The sequence below is a fragment of the Chroicocephalus ridibundus genome, chromosome 1 (genome assembly GCF_963924245.1).
Source record: "Chroicocephalus ridibundus chromosome 1, bChrRid1.1, whole genome shotgun sequence".
NCBI lineage: Eukaryota > Metazoa > Chordata > Aves > Charadriiformes > Laridae > Chroicocephalus > Chroicocephalus ridibundus.
In genome coordinates, this window is record NC_086284.1 from 174,516,164 (window position 1) to 174,541,440 (window position 25,277).

Below are 25,277 nucleotides of genomic sequence, written 5' to 3' on the forward strand. Positions count from 1 at the left end.
TTTGCAACTTACTGGTATAAGGTACCACAGAGATTAAGATTTTAGCAGTGATCAGACAAGAATGGACAAAAGAACAAAAAACAACCCACCCCAAAAAACCTGAAGAAACAGAAAAGAAAGATTAGTTGCCAGGGGCATAAAAAATTACTATGATTTCTGGAAGGAATATAAACTAGTATGTTTGAGAACTTAACATACTGGCCTTCAACAGAGGCAAGGTCCAAAATTAGATAGGTAACTAATTAGTCTAACTGAACAACTGCTACTCTTTCTTTAAGTTATACATATATTTTATCTTTTTTTTTTTTATACTGTGTGAATTTAACCCACTGTCAATTTTCCCTTTGAACTTATAACGTGGAACCACATCAAATACCTTAAATACACAAATACCTTCCTTAAACTGAGATACATGACGTCCACAGCATTTCCTTTATTCCTTAATTCATTTTGTTTCATCAAGGAACACAATTAAGTTAGTTTAGGATTAATCTACCCCATCCAGGTTTTTCAGAAAAAAATAGTAAATTTGGGTGATAAAAATAATTTATCCTGCATTTTTAGACCTCACTTTTCAGCCCAAAGGACCTCAAAAATTTATTGACAGAATTACTGAATTACAATTTATACATAAGAAACATATATGATATCCCCAACTAATAGCTCTGATATATACTAATACCTTTCAGTTTGCTGAAGACTTCCTACCAATAATTAAAAAGAATTCTGAGCAACTACCGGGATCATGGATGCAAAGTGGACTTAATAACATTTAATTAATTAAAACTTATCAAATGATTGAGGTTGAATTCTCCTAAAAAAAATGACTCAAGAACTTGATTTAACAATTAATTCAAATGGGAGCACCTCTAAGATCACAGCATTTTTTCTAAGCTCTTCTCTAATACACATGCAGACTAACTCAAAGGGAATACACCTCCTAAATCACTAAAATGGTTTCAAAGCTTCTTCATTAAATATTTCAGAAAGCAAAACCAAGAGATACAATACATCAGGAAAGTATTTATTTATAATGAATACATTATAAATAAAGGCAAATTTCTAATGTTTTCAGATTAAGGGTACCACAGGGTTAATAATTTATTTTTGATCATTGAAAAGCAGCAGTATTTGGCAAACAGAACTAGTATAATAAACATATTTATATACTGCATATAAATTGTACAAATATAATAGTAATGTCTAGTTTATATATAATATGCATTATAATTAATGTATCATTGCTGTGTAATTTCTCACATCCATGATGAAAAAACTTACACAGATGCACGTACAGACATGTATATATAGAAAGATGTAAGACCTGGGCCTTTTTTCCCTTAGTGCCTGGACTACTGAAAGGAGAATGAATATGTAATTGTGCTGTAGTAGACGTGTATTTTATGAAAATACATATGTATTTTCATAAATACATCTCTCATTTTCATAAATACATCTCTCTGTCTCTCACACTGATCACTCTGCCAGTTGTTCTTTCCTGGTTCTTTCCTAGTTTCTTCTTTCTGGAGGTATAATACAATGATACTTTTTTTCTTTACTGTTCCCAAGCTCCTAACATAGGCGAGTTCTACATGCCTATCTTTGTCAAAAGAGCTTATTCTTATTTATTTTTCTGGATAGAGGTATAGTGTAGGTTGTAACAGCAGTTATTCATTAATATGAATATAGTGTATACCATTTAACTAAATTATGCAAGATATGCATACATTCTACTCTGAATATATGAATATAATGATAATTTTGCCATTGACATCAGTAGCTTAGACTTGTCTCACCTAGACTAAGGATCTTATCAGTTAGGAATCTCACCTAATTTAAATGGTAGGGCCTCATCACTAGCCAATGGAGAGAAAAAGGAAAACTCAGGACATAATTCATTCTTTTCTAAGATGGCAGGCAGGCAGAAAGAATCATATTCTTTCTCCAAGGATGCAATTAACATAGGCTAGGATGATAAATTCTATCTAATCTAATTTTAGGAATGTAAATCCAGTGAGTAACCACGGACAAATTGTACTCACTGTTTTTTTTTGCCTGTGGTGGACTAATATAACTTAAATAAATCTTTATTCCAAAGCCTTTACAGAGTATGTCAGAAAAATAGATATATGAAGTTTTTTTATACATTTTCCTTGAATTGTAATTTGTTTTTCATTGAAAGTCAAAAGTCAGAGCACATATGAAAATATAATAAAAAAAGCAAATTCAGCAATTACAGATAATGTATGAAATAACCTGATTTCTATTTTGACATAAAGCATTTCAAGAAACTTCACTACTTAAACATTTTTTTTGGAATTTCAATAATTTTGCCAAAGTTATTTAATACTGCTTATATTTTCTCTAACATACAGTTTTGGGGTTTGGAGGTTTTTTTGTTTGAAAAAGACATTGTACACAAATGACGAAATATAGTATATCATAATTAGAAATATGATAACATTTTCTTCATTTATATTACAGAAAATAAAACACAAAACATAACATTTTACCATTTTATGACTCTCTAGTATTATTTTTTTCATTTTTTCTATATATAGATTCTTTTGTTTATTTGTATGATATTAGAGTGGTAAAAATGTAAGGCTTTAAAAATATCCTCTGCCATTGAGCTATACTAAGTTCATTAGGATGCATATACTACAGCATAATTGGTAATCAACGTGACAGAAATCTGTCGCTTGACAAGGATATGTGTTCTGGTATTCAGTTAACAAAACATATATTTTACAAACTTCTTTTGGAAAACAAAAGAGGAGAACATCAAAAAAGACACTCTGTTTTACAATTTAGAGGAAAGAAAAAGAAAATCTTTTAAGAACTCGATCATCAGAAGACCTAGCATACGCCTAAGGGAACTTTCCCTGGGTTAAAATCACAAAAGGAAAGTCTATTGATATTAATGATGCACTTTCTAACAGAACTGTAGAAAGCCTATGAAAAGGTTTAAGGTAAGAAAGAAACAAAAAGATAAGTAGTATGTGTTATTAGGGATTCCAAGCATGCTCAGTTCCACCTAGCATTTTAAAGTGATCTTTAAAACTGATATTGAAAAAACCCATAACTTACTTGAAGATCTTGCTGAGTGTCTGTGTGGCTGCTTATTTTTTTCTCTGTTCTCAGTCAAAGCACTTCCACTGGCCATGGAAACAAGGTCTAAATCCGTGTCTTCTCTGCTTACAGAGCTTGCCTGGAAGCAGTGGGAGAGAATGTACACAATCATGAAACAAAATATAACATTTTCTGAATGCAGCTCACATTACCCCAAATAAACAAACAGGGTCTGTCAAACAACCTTCTTCAAAATGATACCACAATCCTTTATTGTTGCCTAGGCTGAACAAATGCACTATGTCAAAGCATTTTTGTAAATAAGAGCCGATCTTAAAATTGTGGTTTGTGATCTGAGTCAGCGCAACAACAAAAGAAAACATTTTAGTACAGTAATTTTGAAGAAAATCAATCTTGCAGATGGCTGATGAAACCTTAAACAGCTTAAGATCATTTACTGACCAGTCTATAATTTAAGTTATAGTTGAATGTCAGAGATGTCATATTGGATTATTTTCTGCAATATTTATGTTTTATCCAGGACACATATCAGTTCAATCAGACAAGGGCCCAGTAAGTAATTTAATCTTTTAGGTTTTTTCTAATTAACCATAACCACCAGACAGCATTTTAATTATACTTTAGGTTAGAATATTATCTTAATTATAAACTTCTAACATTCAGTGGTAGTACATTTTGGCATGAGGCATGTTACCTGCACGTAAATATGGCAAAATAGAAATGAAAATCGTATTTCATTTTTGCAACGGGTCCTTGTTTTGGGAACATGTGGGCAAAGGTTAAAAATACTGACCTGGAAGACATCACACACTGTAAATGCTCAATTGTTAGTTTTGCAGAAATTACTTCACGTTTACTCAACAAGAACTCCCTTCTCCTGAAATGAAAAGCTATTCAACATCAAAAGCAGCCATCTAACAATACCGCTGACTAGATACCGAGGGCCAGTAACAATGACGGGGAAAAATCAGACAGTGCAGAAGGGCCATGTACCAAATCCCCAGTGCAGAGCCCATCAGATGGAAGTATTGAAGATAAGGACATAAATTTTTGAGCCTCTGGACCTTCAGAAGCGGAGTCCAGGAGACAGATTAAGTCATTCCTCTATCTGAGCTGAAAAACCCCAAATCCTTTCAGAAGCTAGGTGTCTAACTGAGCGGTTGTCCATTTTTCAAACAACAAAAAAGGAAAGACTATGCTAGTGGTAATGTCACCAAACTTTTGCATAATATTGTAGTAGTTAGACCGCTCGATCAGGAATTGAGAGACTGGGTCTCAATTCCTTCCTTGAGGGGTTGAAGCCTGCAGCTCCCTTTTTCTCAGGAAAATGCCGTTACTATAAAGTTGTAGGCTATTCTGGAAGAGACGATCTCCAGACTTCCTGTTCAAACCAGCTCACTGTACCAAGAGCAGCATTGCCCCAATGCAGACAGGCTTTGTAGTCCAGTCTAACTCAGAGAACTCAGATGAAATGGAGACCTGTTTCATTTCTTTGTCCTTACCCAGTCACTGTTTAATGTAAAATTCATGAAAAAGTTCATGCATTTTCAAACCAAAAACTCCAAAGCTACAGAGATTTTATGCTCTTCCTTAGTGACTGTGTCCCCTTTGCGTCGGCACAGAAAGTTTATCCCTTGTTTTCTGATGCATGCCTTTTATATATTTAATGACCATGATTTTAAAGTTTTGCTTTGCACAGGTAGCAGGCTGCATTATTGCTGTTAACATCAATATTTTATTTTCTTTTCCATAGAAGTGTGAAGAAACTTTGAAAAGAGCAACAGTTTTATCCTGCCAACTCTTTATATTTTTTGCCTTAACATTTACAGTTGCTTTAAGCTTGTGAGGGCTCCGTATGTTCAAAATCTTTAAATAGAAAGTCTTTCCTTAGTAGAAATAATGCAATCTTTGTGATGCTCAGAGAGATTCAGACCAATGGGACTGATCATTATTTCCATCTAATCTGTTTCAACACACAGCAGAAGTTTTCAAATGTCCCAATTCCCAAAGACCCAGGAGGGCACAATATTTCAAACAACTAACCTCTCCATGGAATTATTATCCATTCCCTATCATCATAGAACCTGAGGCTTCATCATCTTGTAGACAACAATATTCAACAATCTTTCAAATAAAGATAAGTGTTTTCACCCAATTACAGTCAGAGTAATATTTAAGGTTGTATTAATCACTGGAGCAAACTTAATTTCAGATTCGTAAAGAACCTGATTGAAAGTCCTCTGAAGTTAATTAAAACCTTCCCTTTTACATTTATAGCTTAGAGCCAAAAATTTGGAATAAATTTAAGATACTGGTACACTTTCTCACAGAGTGCAGTATTGGACTTCCATCTGTAGTGATCACCATATTTAACTCTTCAGACTTTTTGCCCTTAGCTTTATTACTACAAACCTTTTTTTTTTCCTAGTTAATTGGAAATTTATTTCAATGAGGAGGAATCTTTGCCTTGAATACAGCTCTGCATCTGAATATTTGTCTTTTCCTATGTTAAATTATCGAGATATTGTGTAATCTTCTGAGGTAAAAATTGCTTTTAAATTCAAGTTATATCTTAATGATTTGGAGATACTGATTAACAGTCAAGTGGTTAACTGTATGAGTAACTTAAATGACACACAAAGATGAATCAGGAAGTCTCTCCTCCTTGACATTCAGCAAAATCATATTCATTTCAAGTGCCCAGTTTAAACTGTGAGTCAGCGTGCCTTCCTAAGCACTTATATAGTAGTAGTAGTAAGCAAAACCATCAAAATGATCAAGATTAACATAATAAGGTTTATTCCCCAATGAGAAGGGCTAAGACTTTATTGTTAATATGCAACCATTGAAATACCATTTTGTTTCCATAAGAAAGAATGTCTTAAATTCTTGGAATGTGCACAAATACCAGTTCAAAAATTACATTAATCTAGTACCTTCAGAATGCAGGCTTATCTAACATATACCAGTTAGGCATCCTATTACACACCAGCAAACTTTATGATCGAGCATATGACATATGAATAAACTACTGGAAATGCCCAGGAATGCTTTCCTCATCTAAATACATTTCTTTTAAAAAAAAAAAAAAAAATGCGTATTTTCCTCTTTCTTTCAGTTTAACAGAACTTTTCCTACTTTTTGATAATGATTGCAGCTAAGTGTTAACTTCATTTTTGTCATGATTTCATAGCTTTTAACTGAGCTACTGTGCAAAAGCATTAGGAGTATGTTCACATTTCACATTTCAACCTATAAATGTTAAGAGAACCCATATAAATTTTAAAACCATAATTCTCCAGCTGTCTACATGTACAAACCACATCATTATTTCATTGCCTGTATAGTAATGCTTTCTGCATTAGAGATACATTTTATTCCTTTTTCTATTTTTTGACCTCCTGTTGCATTTTTCACTGTATTTCATTCATGTGGAACAGCTATGTAATTATGTGGCACAGGCTGTGACAATCCCGTAACATTGCCAGTTATGTGGGCATACCACATAATGCTGTTGTGGGATTGCAGCAGTATTTTGTGGACACAACTGCTTACTGTAAATAAGATACAATCTACCTATGCGCACATGTGCTTACCGATAATTACATAACGTGCAATTTAGATAACATTATTAGATTATGATTAGAGCAATTACTGTTCCAGACTTTACCTAACAAATAACTACAACCAAACCCCATCACAGCGGTCGCCTGGTTCATGATTTCAGCCACCAAAATTGGACACAAAATCTGATTTAAAGAAAATAGTAATAGCAAAATCTAAGTCTTTAAAGCATTTTTTCAACAGTGAATTTTAGAAGTTTATGGAAGCGTTCCAAAACATGCATATTGCATAGGTGGCGAAGCTAAGGAAGACAGAGGTTAGAAAGGGCCAAGATTGCTCAGAGTACAGAATGAGGCATATGACACATCATCTAACTTGGAAACATTTTACATTATGTATATGAATATAAGACGCTAATTCCGTATAGTTTGTAAGTTTGTGTCCCATTTTTTTACCCCCACAAAATTATATCAACAAGGTGTGTATCTGTGTGTATATAGGTGTATATATAGTATAAATTGGCCTGTAGGCATCATAATATTGCTCGCTATCAAAGGAACTTTTGGGTATCATCTCTGACACTGAGTCTTTTCAATTTGTAAATCTTCAGGTTTTTAAATTGCTCATATTCCCCCTCCTGCCAACCTAAAGAACTACCCATTTCAGAAAATACATATTTTTTTTTAAATGCTGCAAAGAAGAGAAAGAATCTTGAAAAGAGTAGGGGGCATTTTATGATGCAAAACCTATAGAAAAGAAATCGTAGAGATAAATCTGATTTTATACACTGTTTTTAATAATGGACTATGCTAGTCCAATTTACTGTCTTTTAATAAATGACACTGTGGGCATACTAGAAAGATTCAGGTGTGTGACTTACAGAATATAAGAACATTTAAACTTGTCTGATTTATGAGAATACATGTTTTCAGTCAATAATGTAATTAGTGCTGAACCATATTTAATTTTTTTAAACATTTTTGAAAAGGTTGATTTAGAAGCTTTAAAAAACACACAGTAGCATTTGATGTCTTAAAAAACAAAACCAGTATCCGATTATGAAACTAGAACCCCATGTACACACATGGCTTCTTGTGCTCAAACATCTTCTTCTGATCTCCATCAATGGGCGACTTGATTGCCAAATAGGGACAACGTTAAAGAATTATATTCAAGCAAAAAAATTATCCTGGTTGTTTTTACACCAAGTATGCATTTGAAAACACCATCAAGGCATAGCTAAATTCTGCAAAATCCCACAAGGAAACAAGTTCTTACCACAAGTTGTACTCGTCTACTGTCACGTATGGCGGGATCTAACTCAGGCAAAAAACGACAGCTGAGAAAAATGTAGAACAGAAATTTCAATAAATCCCACTGTACTGGGTTCACTAAAATATCTGGACAGAATCTTTTCCTGGAAGCACTCCTGCTTAAGTAGAAATGATACTATTTTAAATAATTCCATGGTCAAGATGTCTTGGAGTAATTAATATTAATTGATAATGTTAAAGTATCAGAGTAATTAATATTAAACTATTTGTACTTAACACTAAAATCAATAAATTATTAACAACTAATATTGTTTATTCCTATGATAGAATACTAATTTAAAAATATAAATGTCAATAAATGCAACCATGCATGAATTTTTGCATGTACTGATATAAATTATAGCCAAATCAGTTGTTACATTGCTCTACATAGGAATAAAATTGTTCTCAGTTACATAAATGTATCAGCTGTTCTACACAGTCTACCAGTTATGTTTGAATGGAGATCAGTGAGACTCTAGCCACATTCAAAAATGGTATCATAATCTTAAAAAATGTCATCACAAGTACTAGTGCATAGCACACACCTGCAGAGGTAACATAATAACATTTAAAAAAATTCTTTTACAAATTTCCATGTCATCTTACTTTCAAACACCATTACATGTTCTGTTCCAGTGTTTTCGTTCAAATTAAAAGTCATGACAGTTATCTTAAACAAACGCTTGGGAGTGTTTCACTATTATGGAGCATGACTAAGGAATACGTACTGCGTATACTTCCTACAGTCATTGATACAATTTAGAAACGTGGAATATTTTTCCACACAAAACATAACAATATGCACTCCATTTCATTACAAATTAAATACATTTTTAATGAAAATAAAGTTAAAATGCTTACACTAAATCCATTGCTTGCCCACTGACACCTTGTTTGGTTTTATTAGAGGTGCTTGGCATTGTGTCTACTAATGACTTCACTAACATATCAATGGTTTGTATTGAATTTATGACCAAAATATACTTACTATGTCTTCATGTCAATTTAGGGAATGAGATTAACCTTTTCTTTAACTGTATTGATATTTTACCTGTTTAACAACCAAAATTAAGTATAGAAGGAACAGGTTTACAACATTGTACTAAAGTATACTGTGAAGAAGTAAAAGTTGGGTTTATGTTTTGAAGACAAAATATAAATACATACTACCTAGTTAAAAAGTGGGGGGTTTACTTCCTTAATCAAATCTAGCAATATAGGTAATGTTACAGTTAATTTAATTACATAAAACCATAATATATACCAATAAAATTATACAATATATGATGAATAAGCGCTTTTTTCTATACTCTTTACAATATAAAACACACTGCATTATAAAAAACACATACATAAAGGTATGTAGATAGTTACCATAAGGTTCTGCACTGTGTATCATTTCATTATCACTGTGGAAGAAGTATCTGTACAATGACTACTAAACCAATTCTAAAAGGTACCATGCTTGGTATCCGGAAATACGGTGTATTGTCTGCTAGCTACAAAATCATGTTTGTTTTAGAACTATTAACGTAGGTTTCACTTTACAAGATAAATTTAAAATAAAAAGAAATCTAATTTAAAGGCAATGACCTCACCACTTCATATTTTTGGAACTGGCTGCTTCATAATCCAAAAGATGTGTATGAAGCCATTGGTATTTAGAGTCTTTTCTCCTTTGTAATTTCTCATCAAAAGTAGTATCCAGCTGAGAAAATTCTTCTTTTTTACCTGGAGAGGAAAAAAGATACTCCTGTCTTTCATTATTATTTTAAAATATAATTTTTTTTTTAAGTTTCCCCAGAAAAACTTTGAGTATATTGCCTTTTACAAAAGAAAAAAAGCAATTACTTCCTTTTCTTGCAGAGTCCAACTAACTTGAATCTCTTCAGATATATTTAAGAAATACTTTCAATTTAATTTTGAATGTTATGGTTTATTTTATCTTTTGGGATTAAATATTGGCCTTCTGAATACATTTATTTTTATCAGGAAATAAGATTCTCCTTTCTTCTGAAATATATATGGAAATACATATTATACATAAATTGCTTGTCATAGCATCTGCGAATGTTGCTTACTGTGCTACCTCTATGCTTAGAAATATACATTTATGTATATTTATAATTCTATTTACCAATCTAAGAGGTAAAAAAAATCACCATCATATACAAGAGTGGACACATGGCAATCTTATTCCTCTGCTATATCTTTTACTGATATGATTTATTAAGACACTTTAATGGCACTTTCTGATATTGGATTTCAAAGTAATTGTATACATAAATTAAATTATTTTTTCACAAATTACTACATACTTTTGGATCACAAGAGACACCCAACAACAGAGAATAAAATAGCAACATTATGAAAAAAAAGCTGTACAATTCTGGAGATCCTTCAGTTTTTGGGACCGGTCTGGTGAATACCAGATATATTTTGAAGCATAAGGAAGAGGATGGCAGAATTGGAAGAATCTGCAGAGAAAGCATCATTGTTGCATGGGTACATTCCTGTATTAGAGTATCTTCTTATTTTCTGTCCTTATACGTCAACTTTCTAGGTTATGTCTTTTTGTCTTTTGGCACCTTCAACTCGGGACTTTTATGAGACATCAGAAACCTTTTTTTTTTTTTGTACAAAAGTTTTTTTTTTTCTTTAATGTCATTTCAGATGACAGAGAGTTATCCTCCCTCTTGGTGATTATTCCTTTTTTCCTTTCAAAGATTTTTTTCCTTTCGGTGATAGGTGAATTCAGCAGTTACTAGAAGTTGCTTAGTAAATTGCAGGTTTTGCACTTGAACCAGCAACAAACGCAAGTCATCTCACTTTGTATCAAGTCCATTTGCCCACTATGGCAATATTTAACTATCAATAACTGTAAAGGAGGGGGGAGGATGTCAGAACTGCCATTGAGGTGAAAGGTTTCCTCATACTCCTTATTTTAAGCCTTAGTTTTCATTCATGTTTTGACAACATAAACTGAAGTTACAGGCTGTTCATCAACTCACCTTTTAAGAGACTTGCTACATTACCTGTAGTATATTTTTAAACTTATCCTTCTGTAAAAATTATCATTTACTTTGCATAAGCTGCAAAATGTAGTTCCTTACTTGCATTTTACCTGGCTTTGCAGTGAGCTCACTGATTTCACCTTTCAGCTCTAAGGGAATATCATGTATCATATCTTCTTATTTCATAGCTTGAAATCTAAATGTCTTTTTGTTGTGCTCTCCATTTATCTTGGCATAGAGAATCTCTATTCAAACCAAATCCATTCCTTCGGCAGAACATGCTCAATTGCCACACCCATAATTAGCCTATTAAAATTAGGCTCAGTCCTAGCCCAGAATATGAAGTCATATATGTCTTACTAGTGACTCACAGACTACAACTTAGGCAGAAAAATTTATCCTCAGTTGATTTAAACAACTCTCATTTACCTCCTTAGGAAGACACAAAAGAAAAAGCTTGGATGGACAGTCACTGTATTTACCCAAATGAGGTGGTGGGGGCTGACTAAAAAGGTCAACCAGTGAACTGCTTAATCAGTGCTGAACAATAAAATATAGAATCCTAATTAGAGAGTTCATCACTTTCCTTGATTAAAGTGAGTGCCATTTCTTCTTTTCTATGCTTATGATATTGCCTTCCCCTATTCCTGGTTCAGCAGTACAGTTTTCTGACCTTTATATTTTGAAAATTTATAGGTTCCAAGTCTGCAACTACACCAGTACCCTTATATATCTTCAGATGAAGAAGATGTTAATTTATAACAGGAGTAAGAAACATTCTGAATGACTTTGTAAGAACCTTCTGCATATGTTCTCCAGTGAGGAATAATTCCCCAGGAAATTTCCTTAAAGTTTTTTCTTATCTGTATTTACAGAATTAAGTATTACCAGTCCAGTATTACCATCTTTCTAAGAAGAATTACTTCTTCCTATTAAAAGGATCAGTATTATTTATGCATTTACTAAAAAGTTTGTTATCTTTTCCTCCATTAAAAGGGAAATCAATGTAGGGATTTAAAACCAGTATTAGAAGTTCATGTCTGAGTCTGTGTCAGTGATGGTCAAAAGAAGATGCACATACAATAAGCTATGATAAAACTTAAAAAAAAATGAATACTTTTAACTTGTCAAGTTATTTTTCCAAAATGATTGTTAACAATTTGCCTTAGTTGCAGTTTGAATTTTTGACTGAATTATATTTGAAACACAATTGGTTTTATTTATAAAATTTTATTTTATTTTTAATTTCTTTGGGTTTGTTTTTTTTTTGCATGTTAATTATTGAAACATTATTGAAACAAGAAAGTGACCAAAATAAAAGTGCACACAATAGGGCTTTTTTTTCTCAAAATTATATATGCTATTAAACAGAGTATTCTTGTTCCATATTAGTGTTAATAGCAGCTTTTTTTCTCAAAGGGGACAGACACTGTTCAATAATTTCTGTCATAATGCTGAAGAAAACCGTATTCTATTTTCTTACTTGGAACACCTCCAATATTCTTACTTTTTAATAGTAACACCTCTCTTTTAAATTCTTATGAAAAAATACTATGTTATGAATTAAAATAAAGCATTATCACTTTTCTGTTCCACTTATGAACATCATGTGTTTGAGGATCTGGTGTATCAGTATCATTAACATGCATTTGCTTGATAGTTTTCTTAAATTAGGGCTCTGGGTTTTTTAAAAACCTGGACCTGATTTTGTAGAAGTACTAACACTCACAAATTCCACAGAAGTACCAGAGAGCTGTAAGCATTCTGCATCTTTGAAATGGATCAGACCTATAATTGTTAAACCCAAGAAAAAAGGAATACATCAAAGAAGGCACAACTCCGTCAGAAACCAAATTAATCTCAGAGGTATTTAAAGTACCATACTATCATTAGATTATCACTTCTAAGCTTTCAATCATTTTGACTTTTTTTTTTTTTACGTGACACACACGTTAATAATTTAAGATTGGTATAGTCTTACATTTGGCATTAATACAGTAATGATTTTTAGGTGTTGCCAATTAATCTTCCACACACATTGTGCACTTAGGCCAGATCTAATGCAGTTTTCGCTGCTATTTTCCTACAGAATTTGGGCATCTAAGTGGTGAGAACTTATTCAGAAGAGCCTGGGCACCTGAAATGTCCTTGGAAGTGAACGTTACAGGAATATAACAAATTCTTTTCTAGGTCCCCAAATCAACATGCAAACCCATAAGAATCTGAACTTTGGGATCCAGAAAAATGTCATCCTCCATCTGTCAGATTTGTTTGCTGGGTATGCTCTGAGAAAGCATGACTCATGTTCAGTTTAAAACATAGATGCTATTTATGTACTTTAAAATAGACTGTCTCTGGATAATCCATTAAGTGAGTTAAAGGAGAAGGGCTAAGAATCTGTGAACTACTTCTGGTGAAGTGCCCTAAGTTCTAGATAGTCAATTTTCCTCCCATTAGGTTTTTCTGCAAGATTGATGCATCTTGTGCGCTCAGCTGTAGCAGTCAGCTTTAAAAAGAGGACTGAAACATAACCAAAGGGAATAGTTTGGCATGCGGAAGCCTGAGGTTCAAATCTCACGAGGCTATGGAGTACATGGAACCTATGTTTCCCAGTGCCTAAGGAGTACCTCATACACAAGTTCTCCAGTGCTAGGGCAAGTGACCTTAACAGCAAACCAGTAAACAAAAGGAAGGAAGATGGTTACACAATGTCTACATTCAGGGTGATCTTTCAGATTCTGCATTTTAGTTTTCAGACTCTATGCCCAGGAAACACTGATCCTGATTGTTGTAAATCCCAGTTACCCACTCAACTCTTTTTCAATTTATGCGCAAGAAGACGATGAGGTACCTGATTCAACACAGTGATTTTTGTGGAAGATGGGAAAATGAAAGGTCTAACTTTAATATGTCATATGTTTCTTGAAACAGAGAAATATGTGGAGAAGTCTGCACTGTATCCAAAGTTCTACAGTTAAATTTTGTGTTTAGAGGGTGATTTAATTCACTTTAAAACTTGCTTCATACAGAGTACAATTCAAATAAAGTAAGAGACTAAGAAAACTAAGACCTAGAATGTGAAAGAAGGGCTTGGAATTTCTTCAGCATTCTAAGTTTTCCTTCCTTAATATAAAAAATCTGTGACCAGAGTTAATTTTCTCAATATGTATTCTGGAAATGGTGCTCTTAATATAGGAATTAAGTAGCTGAGCTTGGATATAAAATTAATGTCTATGCTATTAATACATTGAAATTTTTCTTATCTGCCAGTATTCTCATATACATTAGTTATCAGCAATATATATTATGAGGGTGTGTGCATATGAGTCTGTGTATGCATGTACAAACTCTATAAAAATATTATTCTGAATGAAAATTAAAATTACATATACACTGTGAGGGTTTTTATAATTTCTCCTGTCTTCTATAAAGTTATGCTATAATACACATTAATAAATAATCTTGAAATCCCAATCCTAAAATCCAACTTATTATCTCATTTTCTCCATATTTGAGTCAACAACCAAAATGGCTTTATATCTGTCACAATCTGTATAATACACTCAGAACAGAAAGTAAAAACAACACGAGCAATAAAATTGCTACCAAGAGAAGAAACTGGAGAATTTGGAAACAGACAGGAAAATAACAGTAATAAAACCACCACAACAATCTCCCCACCTCTGCCCACAAAACCATACAGAATTTTACAGCAGAATGTAAGAGAAATGAAAGGAATTTCTTTTTTTCCACAAAAAGCGTCACACGTTTGTCAGAAGTCTACTTTGTCACAAGTCACTAAATATACCTAAGCATTACGTAGCAATCACTACATGCCCAAAATACTAGTTTTCGAAAAAGAATGGTATTTGGAGTCATCTTTAGCATGCTTACAGGTATCCAGTGAATACATTTATATTAGCAATATGTAAGACTTCCTGACAGTGGGTAGTATCACGTGGCAGTAATTGATAAAGAGTTCTTTTCACTTACAGTTATAGTATCTCCAGATAATATTTGTTTATCTACAACTCACGTCTGGAATTTACAGATAGTGACACGTACATTTCTACCTTAAAAACACAGAAACTTGTTTGTGACATAGCTGTACTGTACAGATTTAGTTAATTTTAGATGTTACTTTTTCACCTGAGTAACTTTTGACTAAATCAACTTCCACCTCTAGGACCAGAATGAATGAAATAAAAGTATTGATAGCAATGTCTGAGTGAATTCACAGCTAAATAAAAGATGAAACAGAACTTTTTCAGAAGAAAACCACATCAGGTTTATGACGTGCAAAATTTCTTGATGCTTTAAAACGCATTATCAATTACATCACAAGGACTTCTGAACATGGGAGTGTTGATCAACACACAAGAGCACATCTTTCAAAAAATTATAAAAGCAACTTGTGAAAAAAAAAATTGAATTTTTTTCTAAAACTTGTGCCCTTTTTCTCTTTTTACCAGATTTTTTTCAGACTATAAATAAGGTCTACTATATTACAATTCCATCTGCAAAACTCCTTCTCTTCCCTAATCTCTTCATCTGCTATTGTAATCATCTCCTTTTTACCACATGACTGTTCTTGACCTCACCCTCACACTCATTCTTCCTGCACTGAACCCAGGTATTCACCACACTCTCAGTTAAGACCATAGTCTTTATTTTGGCTGTCCTTTTTCTCCCTGTTTTCATTTCTATTTTTTGCTGTCTTTTACACTGTGCTCTGTTTCTGGGTGATTAACACCAGTAATAAAGCTTCACCAACTTAGTTCATCCTGCTTCAGTGGTTGCCACATTTCAGCCTGTGCTTTCTGCGTTATCTCTTTGATGTCTTATTATTAGATTATGTAAAAGCTGAACCCTTTCATTGAGATTCCTAAACCACTGAAACTGTACAAATTTCAGCTTCTGAATTCAAGGAAAACAGGATTTCATACTTGGGCCTTCCCACACATTCTTTTCTATTTTGCTACTTGTTCCTGCCTCTGCAGAACACACCACCACGACTATTTATCAGTATAATTGGTATTTCTCCCTAGCTCATTGGTTATGCTCAATATGTTCCTTTCCCCACATTGAGGCAAATCCAAGTCTTACTTAACCTTCAATGGTGTACTTTTAAGACACCTCATTCAATGTTATTTCTCTCTATTCATATCACAATAATGTTGATGAAGGTCTCCCAGTATTTCCTGATTATTGAATCTCTTTCACTGCAACCCTCTCATCACACAAACATATTGCAAACTACTACTCTATATTAAATTGTTTATTTCTTTTACTCTTCCTGTGAGCATGGTACATTTTCCTTTGAATTGCTTTACAAGCTCCACTTTCCTAGCACTGACTTCAACGCAGCATTAAACACCGTTCCTTCCAATTTATCCAACTTTCACAAGTTTTATGGGCTGTCACCACTTTCTGTACTCCTCCATTTACATTAAACACAATTTCTCATTTATCTTCTATAATTTTCTTCATAACAATCCCAGTTTCATATCATGATATTTCCTAAGACATACAACACCTTTCTGAGTTGATCTATAAATCTAAAGAAATATTTCACTTGAGGTGTGTACAGGAAGCCGACACAGATGCAAATACTGATTTAAGTTTTTGCTAGTTTATGACTGTTCTGATCTGATTCGGGCAGTGAATCCTGGGATAAGAATTTGAATACCTTTTTTGGGAAGGATATAGGGATTGAATAGTGGAGGCCTAATAACAATAATAATGTAAGAATTCGTTGCCTGGGCCAATTAAAAATAAATCAGAGATGGGAGAAAAAAAAATAAAGGAACAGTGCACTGGTTTAATACAGGTCTACGCTCTCTAATAAATTGTATGAGAGTCCCTTGTCCACCAAATAAAGAACTATTCCTTAAAAAAAATAATCCGTAAAACAAAAGAATACTATGCCATTTGGTAAAACTGGCTAATTTTTTACCATTTAAACCATTACATTTACACTTACGTAGACTACTGCTCAAACACATTCCTATCAAGGAAATATTCAGCAAAATTGGTTTATTTCTTCAGAATTTTACAGCATCATTTAACGTTGGAATTAAACATATAGTTATGGTTATTTATTTTAACCTCAATGAATGATAAAGGCCATGTGAATTTTTTGCCATAGAAAAGCAGAAGAAAAAGCAGGTGAACAAACTGCGCAAACATTTGGAAATGTTAAGATTATAATTTCTTTGAAACCTTCCAAGTTTGGAAATGCAACTATCAAGCTCTGGTGACTAAGTCTATGATTTTGCATTTACTAAATTTTTCATTAAACGCTATATAGTCACTGACTCCGCTCAGTTGAAATGTATCAGCTGATCTGGGTATTTTTGTTTGTACTAAGCAAGTATTGAAAGCATCCAAACATCAAACACTTCAACCCCAGTATACCGGACTCTCATATTGTGGTGATAGCATAATAAACAACATTACTATTAGGATAGCCAGAAATTTTCGTATTGCATTAATGCTGTGGTGAAAGTGTAGATATATTGTTTTTTATTCAGGAATAAATGTAAAACAAGCGACAATAGATAGGATGAAGATTATATATAAAGGAAATTTTAGTATCTCAGCATCTACCTACGCCCACAGACACACACACAGAGACACACCCACACAATACGCATACGCACACACACGGCTTCCTCAGGTTCCCAAAAGTTAAATATATAAAAGTTGCATTACAACTAGAAAGAACGGACTAAGATTTCTCAGCCCAGCCACCCAAGGGCAGGCTTGTTTTACGTACAGGTTGGGAAATAACATGAAATAGCTTCACGTTTGAAAAACTAAGTTGTTTATTTCTTAAAAAACAGGAAAAATCCAAGACCAAATCCCAGCTCGACAAAAATGGAGAAACTACAGGGATGATATTCTATCCACATGCACAAAAAGATGAGTTCCTGATGTAAACTACTCCTTCCTGCAATCAGCACTCTTCAAGACCTACTCAGGCTTTTACAAGTTCAAAAAGTGCTTAAAAAGCCTTGCAGTACTATGCTGTACTTTCACTTTATTCTTTTCTGAGTCTATGAACAGGATGTTCAGTTGTCTATATACTACCTGCTTCAGCCACCCAGCATGGAAAAATTTCATCAACAGTGCTGTTGAGAAGTAAATCCGGAGTATAGCCAAGAGTTACGCAGAGATCTTTGCATAGTCAAGACCCTTGAAGAACCAAAGAAATCAAGGAGTAAAAAAATATTTTGAAATGTTAACCTCCAATGTTTCCATGCTTAGTTATCCACTAGTAAATGTAAGCAATACATAATATGGAAGTAGACTGAACCTATTTTGTTTATTCTTACTGCTACACTCTCACATAATTTCTGTCTCATCCCCTAAATCTGCCTAGTAGAGACCCCATCTCTAGTTTTTCTCATAATCTTTGTGAATTAATAAACCCCCTAATGATGGACATTTTCTACTGAAAAGAGGAATGGATTTGATATTGCTCAGGAGAAAATTAGAAGATACATAACAAAAATTATTTTTTACAGGATCTTTTGATAGATTTTATTTCTGTACATTCCATTTCTTAAGATTAACTGACAGAAACAATCAAGAACTTCAACACGAGTGTTTAGTTGCTCAGTAATGAAACAGCATTTCCAAGCAAGAAAAGATTATCACTTTGTATGGAGTCCAAGACAGAGGAATACCTTTCTCTAAATTCAATAAACCGAGCAAAATGACTTAAGACATCAGATCTTCCAAAGGAATTCTCTAAAAAACAAATACAAAGGAACATTTTGTAAGAGCGCAGGAGCTTTAACTACTATGTTGTCCCCTATCAAAAGGGCAAAAAATACAAAATACAAGAAATTTTATTGAGTGTGACAGCCATTAAGGTAGGGTTTTTTTGTAGTGAAGGACTTAAAAATACAAGAAAAGAATCAAAAAATCCAAACCCAACAAAGGATTTGTTCAAAATAACAATTTGAGGTCACTATGTGACAAGAAGACACATATGCCAAGTATTAAAAAAACAATAATAATAAAAAAACCACATTACTCAGGAGATGCATGAAGTTAGTAAAGCTGACTTCTACTACATTAATAATTGTCTCATAACTTTTATGAACAAGTAATTAAAATACGTAATTTTGTATCACGGCTTGGAAATGTACATTAAAAAGTCTTTATTATGTGTACTCTTGAGATAGTTATCTGAATAATATATGAACTTGTTTTTAAGAACTTATGTTCATCAATACACGTGATGTACAGGAGTACCATATGTGATTGGTACTTATCAATGCAGAGTAACGCTGAAAGTGAAATAATGAAATTATTCTATTAATGTCATTACATAGTTCAGTTATGAATACCTATGAATTGGTTATCTGTTCTACCTATTATCTATACATATATTTTTCAATTTAAAAGTGTTCTATTTTGTGTGGGTGAAACTTCTTCTGGCTTGCTTTCTGATGCTGACTTGAAATACCTGTTGGTATTTGATGAAGGTACTGTGACAACAATTCACAGCTTTGTCAGTGCAGTAATGCATAACAGCAGAACTACTCTACATTGTCAAATATACACAGAAAGTCTACACAGACTAAGTGCAAGGCTGCTGCTTAATTTACTTTATAGTAAAACCCAGAAGTACCACTGAAGATCAGGCCTGTCATTATGCCAAACATTGTATAAACAAGGGTTGATTTAATGCTCATTGAATTCAATGGAAAAAAAGTCTCAGATAGACATGGTTCTTTTTCTTAAGACTCTACATCTAAAGTGAGTTAATCCCCAAGCATGTACAATTCTTATATATTTATATCCAACTCAAAAATAACCATAAATACTAAACTTACGAGTGACTATAAATAAATATAGACATAAAATACTAATTCTCTTATTAAGTTATACTTAAATTGGTTGAAACATCATGGAAGAAAATAAACAATATGAAATTCCAGTCTCTTATAGATCTGTTAAAAAAAGGGAATTCCTTTTGTAAAGAAGGACAGGTAAAAAAAGCAAAACAAAACCACAATTTGCCTGTAAGTTGCCCCAGGTTAATTCTTCATTATGGCTTAATTCATATGGCTCTAAAAGCTTAGTATTTTTATACATTTCTTGACTAATTGGACTGAAATTTTCAGCTTGTAAACACATGAAAAATGCAATAATTGAAACACAGTATATAATTTTAGGGAAACCAACACATATACGAGAGTATTCACCCCAGGGGAACTGAACTGACTAAATTAAATTGATTTTGGATCAGTTATAGTTACAATAGCACAGATTTTTTTCTATCCATGCAGAGAAGGTTTGAATGATTTACCTCACCGAATGAAGAAATCAGAGCTGAAAAAGGAATAAATTAGCTTTGACTCCTCCTGTTCTTCTACAAAATTTTATTTAGACTTGATTTAAATTCTTTTTTTTAATGACAAAATAAACAAAACAAAACCCCAGTTCAATTACTGAACATAACTGAATCTTCTTTAAGCTTGGTTGTAAATATTTTATTCTGAGAGCACGTGTGTTTAGTTTCTTTTTACTAAAGCTAAATTTGCTTTGAAGCTCTCCAACTCACTATCCTACATATATATTTCTATGTGTGTATTTGTTTGAAAATTTGTTTGAAAAGGAGGGAATAAGTTAAATACCATGATGATTCTGAATAGGTGAATTTGCCTCACGCATTCTGTTTATATTTGCAATAGCTTTAAAGACAGCCATCACTAATTAACTTAAAAGTATAGTTTATTTTACCTGTTGCCTAACAACAGGTAAAACAATTATTCATTCTTAACTTGCCTGTTTGCACCCAGTTATCTAAGCTCCTGCAAATAGCACAGGAATTTACAGAGCCCTAAGGTCTGATCCAAAAAGCAGTGAAATCCCAAAAATTCCAATTAGGTAAGCAAATTCCCACTTGAGATTAAGGTATTTCAATAGCTCATCTTATACTATTTATTCCAGAAGACGGGAACAGGCAATTGCTTTATGAGTTTTACAACCTTATAGAGTAAATTAGGCTATTAAAATTGTATTAATTTACATGGGAATTTGAATATGACGAAATATGATTTTTTTGGTATATGAATTAAGTATGATTTAACTGGCCAAACCAAGATTTTACTTCCACTGTAACAGTCACTGTCATGAGGAAGAATGAACACCATTTCATTGCCAAGTTTGAATGTAATGAGAAAATACCCGCTTTTTGCTGTATATCAGAGAACTTGTTTTATAAGAAAGATATAATTTGCTTTTCATACACGATATAACAATTTTAACACAAAGTAATCTGAGTGAAAAGGCAAACAGAATTCTGTAAAACAGTTGAAGAAATAGAGAAATATTAAATGGTAACAGTTACAGATTTTTTTTTAATTTAACTACAAAAGTGAGCAAAAAGCATTATTTCATTCAGCAAGATTTTTCTGCTTTTCTGAAAAGCTAAATACATTTATTAGAAGCAGTATGTTAGAGATACAGAGGCTATAAAAAGGTATATGTATCTGCAATGCAAACAGAAAAAATGTGTGTAAGTAAATATAGAAACTGGTCTGTAACTTGTACCACGGTTCTTGAAACTCTCTCAAATCTTTGAACTTCATATTCTGGTTCAGTGAATGCATCAAGGGACACTAAAACTGGAGAAATGTCTGAATAGCATCATCATCCTCAAGGCAGCCAGGTCTCTGAACAGATTCTCCTTCAGGATTCTGGCTAGAAGAGGAGGAAAACAGGAGAAAAGAATGCAATGATGTAGTAAAATAGTCACTGAAACCAAGATATCTGATTTTCAATGATATTTAAAAAGTCTTAATTCTACTCACCTTCTCCTGGATTCCAAACAGATTCTTCAGCTTTCACCTGCCTGTTCCTGAATAAATACATCTCACAGTGCTCTGGGTGCTCATCAGTACTGTCTCCTTGTGCAACTGTATTAATTATACAATGAAAAAAGGGGATTTGCCCCTACTATTTCTATAATGAACAAACATATTGCTGATGGGAAGTCATAGAAATATACAACACACTCATAGGGGAAATAAATTTAAAAGTAAGGAATTTGTACAATGCACAGATAACTCGCATGCTTAGTAATATAGTGAAATATTAGTAACTATTTGTATGAAGGTATAAAACCCCAAAATCCCAAGCAGCCATAACTGTTGAAGAAGCAACTTTTAAAATTTATTCCCAGTTAGCTTTTATAAATATTTCCATTTGCAATAAATGAGAGATGTTTGAAAGAGAATTTTGAATACAGTGCACACAACTCACATGGTATGATGACAGCCCATGCCCTCTTTTAGCATATGTAGACCAGACTACAAGTAGAGTCTGACAAAACCTAAGAAGGCAGACCTGGCTAAGAGTCAGGAGTCACGCTTATTAAATTGAACTCTCAGGGGTATCATGCAATCAGAGGTCACAATCGAGGCAACAGAAGCAATGTCACGATATCAGAGAAAGGGCCAATTCAGACCTGCTCCCTGACAGGCAGTGAGGTCACGGCTCGCGGCAAATAACTGTATTAAAAGGGAATATTCTCTGCACACTTTTAGAACTGTCATCTGAACAAACAAAGCCAGGTCATTGGTAGGTTAAATCAGAACTTTCTGCCTAAGTAGCACATAGCTTCCTTTCTTTTTACATTCACTACTAATTTCTCAATTACAAAATATACAACAGCTACTAAAGCAAATTCTCAGTAAATTTAACTTTGAAATACATGGTAGTGCTTAAATTCCCCCTTTTTAAAAGTTAAATTCTATCTTTGAAAAGAGATATCCCTGGTCTCTTCATGAATGGAAAATTACTAGGCTTGCTTCATATTAGGATAAAATAAGCACACAGGAGCTTTAGGGAAATTACTTTCCACAGTCACTTTCTTAGTAAGCCCGATACATTTAAAAACTACTAAAAAAATAAAGTTATTAATAATCTGCTTGTTTAATGATGATTGTGAAAGTGAAATGAAGTTCTTCTTTTGTCTGGCTACTTGGATTTCTGCATCTCACTACCTGGGTTATTTACAAGATTCTACAAATGCAGCAATTAATGAAATTATAACCATGTTGGTTTAGTTAACCTGACAATAAACCTGCAAAGGAAGACCTATTCTAGAATGTCATGTAAATTAAATTTTATTGAAAAATCATACCTCTGTATACAGCCTTTCTTAGGAGTATGAGGAAAAGACGTATATATATATATTTACATATATGGAAAATTCAGTATTTCTACCTTTTTCATACACGTAAGACATAAAATACCTGCAGTGCATACATCAAAACAGCATAAACCCACGAATTTCAAACAACTGCTAAAATGTTTCCGTGTTGTATATGGTACGAATTGAACTGTAAAGTTATGAAGTTGGAAGTTGTGCATTAGAGAAATAACACTGCATAGAAGTTACATAGCTATCACTGCATGATTGTATGTTTTTATTAAAATATTTGAGTTACTTGCAATTCCTTGTGAAATCACCTAAATCACCTAAGTCTGCCATACATACCATTTTATAGATTACATGAAACTTGTAAAAGGTGTAGGACTTTGCTATAAGAGTTAGTATTGAGCAGCATAATTTTTTTAATATCTAGATTTCAATTTTAGAGTCGTTTTAATGTTTTGCTTGAAAAACATTGTACTTTACCAAAATATATTATGTATCTCAAAAACATTATTACTTATAAAAAAGAAAGAAACTTAATTATGTGTTGGATATTAAACACACAAAAATGGCCTTTTTGGAATGCTGTAGATCTCTGACCTCATGAATAGTATTAATTCTCTGTAACATCATAGTTCCCATTACAGAATAGGAAAAAAAGAATTATTTTATAAGCAATTTTAATCAATTACATTTTCAAATCAATGAAAAGCGCTGGGGTGAAGGCCTTCCTTTAATTCACCTCTGAAAGTACTTAAAATATGCAGAGGCATTGCTATTAAAATGTATAGCTACAGGAAACATTTATTTAATTGTGATTTAAAATGTATCATGTTGTCCAACTGAAACAAGAGTTGCACTTATAAAATATTTCTAAGAATACATTATACTCCTTGTTCATAGCTCCACACCAAATGGAAATTCTTTTGCAAGATGAATATTTGTGCAATGCAAGATTCATGACACTTTTATGGACACAGACTATACATTTTCTCTGGCCTATGTTAAAATACCATTTGCATACCAATATGATGCTTAAAATACTCACTTTGGAAATCTTGGATTATATCTGAAAATGCACTTTTAATGACCTTCATTAACAATTGGTTTTTTTGAAGTGTAAAAAGAGTATTGGGTAATGTTCGGTACAAGCAAAACAAATAAACAAACCACCCCAATATTGACTACAGTCCCCAGGCATCCAAACAGATGGCAACAAATTCAACAATTACTTTTAACTAGATGTACTAAATCCAAGTGCTGTAACACTTTATTTTAGAGGAATTTAGCCAAACCTATTCTCCCTTACCCCCTCCAACCAAATGCATTTGGATTTAACTTGTTGCTAAAATTATCTGTCTTTTGCACTCTAAGACCTGGGTCACAACCTTACTTAGGGACAGGAAATAGTTATCAGGTCACTGAATGGTCAAATGAAAAAGGATTTGAAATGCTTCGGTACTCAGGGGTCTATTCATCTAAAATGATTGCCTTATGTAGTATTAAAAGCTGTGAACGTGGAGTCAACTTATTTACGTACACATTGGCTGAGATGCAGATATCTACACTACCTAGCTTTGGGACATAAAACGTCAAAGAAAGAAGAAAAAAGAGAGGCAGAATCTCAGAAGGTGCAAATAAAACTATCTGAACTATTGTGTTACATTATTCAACAATGAGAAAAACTGGTCTTCAACCTCTGATGATGTTTCGGGTGAAATCTCATTCCTCTGAAGTCATCACTGGGTAGTTACCAGCAAAAAGCTCTAAGACACATTTTTTTTCTTATGTGCAGTTCCTTCTAGGTTAAAGAATGGTAAACTACTATGCTACAAAAGCACAGGTGATAGCCTACACATTGTATAAAATCCAAGTTTTGGAAGCCTGTTGGAACAAAGAAATACTCTTTCTAGCTCAGAAACCACATTTAAGTTTGATGCACTAATAAGCCACCACAAATTACAACAGTCTGCAAAAGAGTGGAGACATGAACAAAGAGATAATACACAGGCAGGTGAAATATGTGGTCAGAAACCTTTAACATGTGAATACAGGAACCCTAAAGATTGGCACCACAGTAAGAATTCATAATATTAAGTTGGCATGTAC

The 25,277-nt window shown here is 33.1% G+C and overlaps 1 protein-coding gene across 1 annotated transcript in view; it reads right to left on the minus strand.

The window, feature by feature from the left end:
* Window positions 1–25,277, minus strand: part of LRRIQ1 (leucine rich repeats and IQ motif containing 1) — a 110,197-nt gene that overhangs the window by 10,968 nt on the left and 73,952 nt on the right. Inside the window, exons 23-25 of the mRNA XM_063323949.1 lie at window positions 9,572–9,704; window positions 7,936–7,996; window positions 3,091–3,211 (exon numbers count right to left, since the gene is read on the minus strand). Coding sequence (XP_063180019.1) covers window positions 3,091–3,211; window positions 7,936–7,996; window positions 9,572–9,704 — 315 coding nt within the window. The remainder of the gene's footprint in view (window positions 1–3,090; window positions 3,212–7,935; window positions 7,997–9,571; window positions 9,705–25,277) is intronic.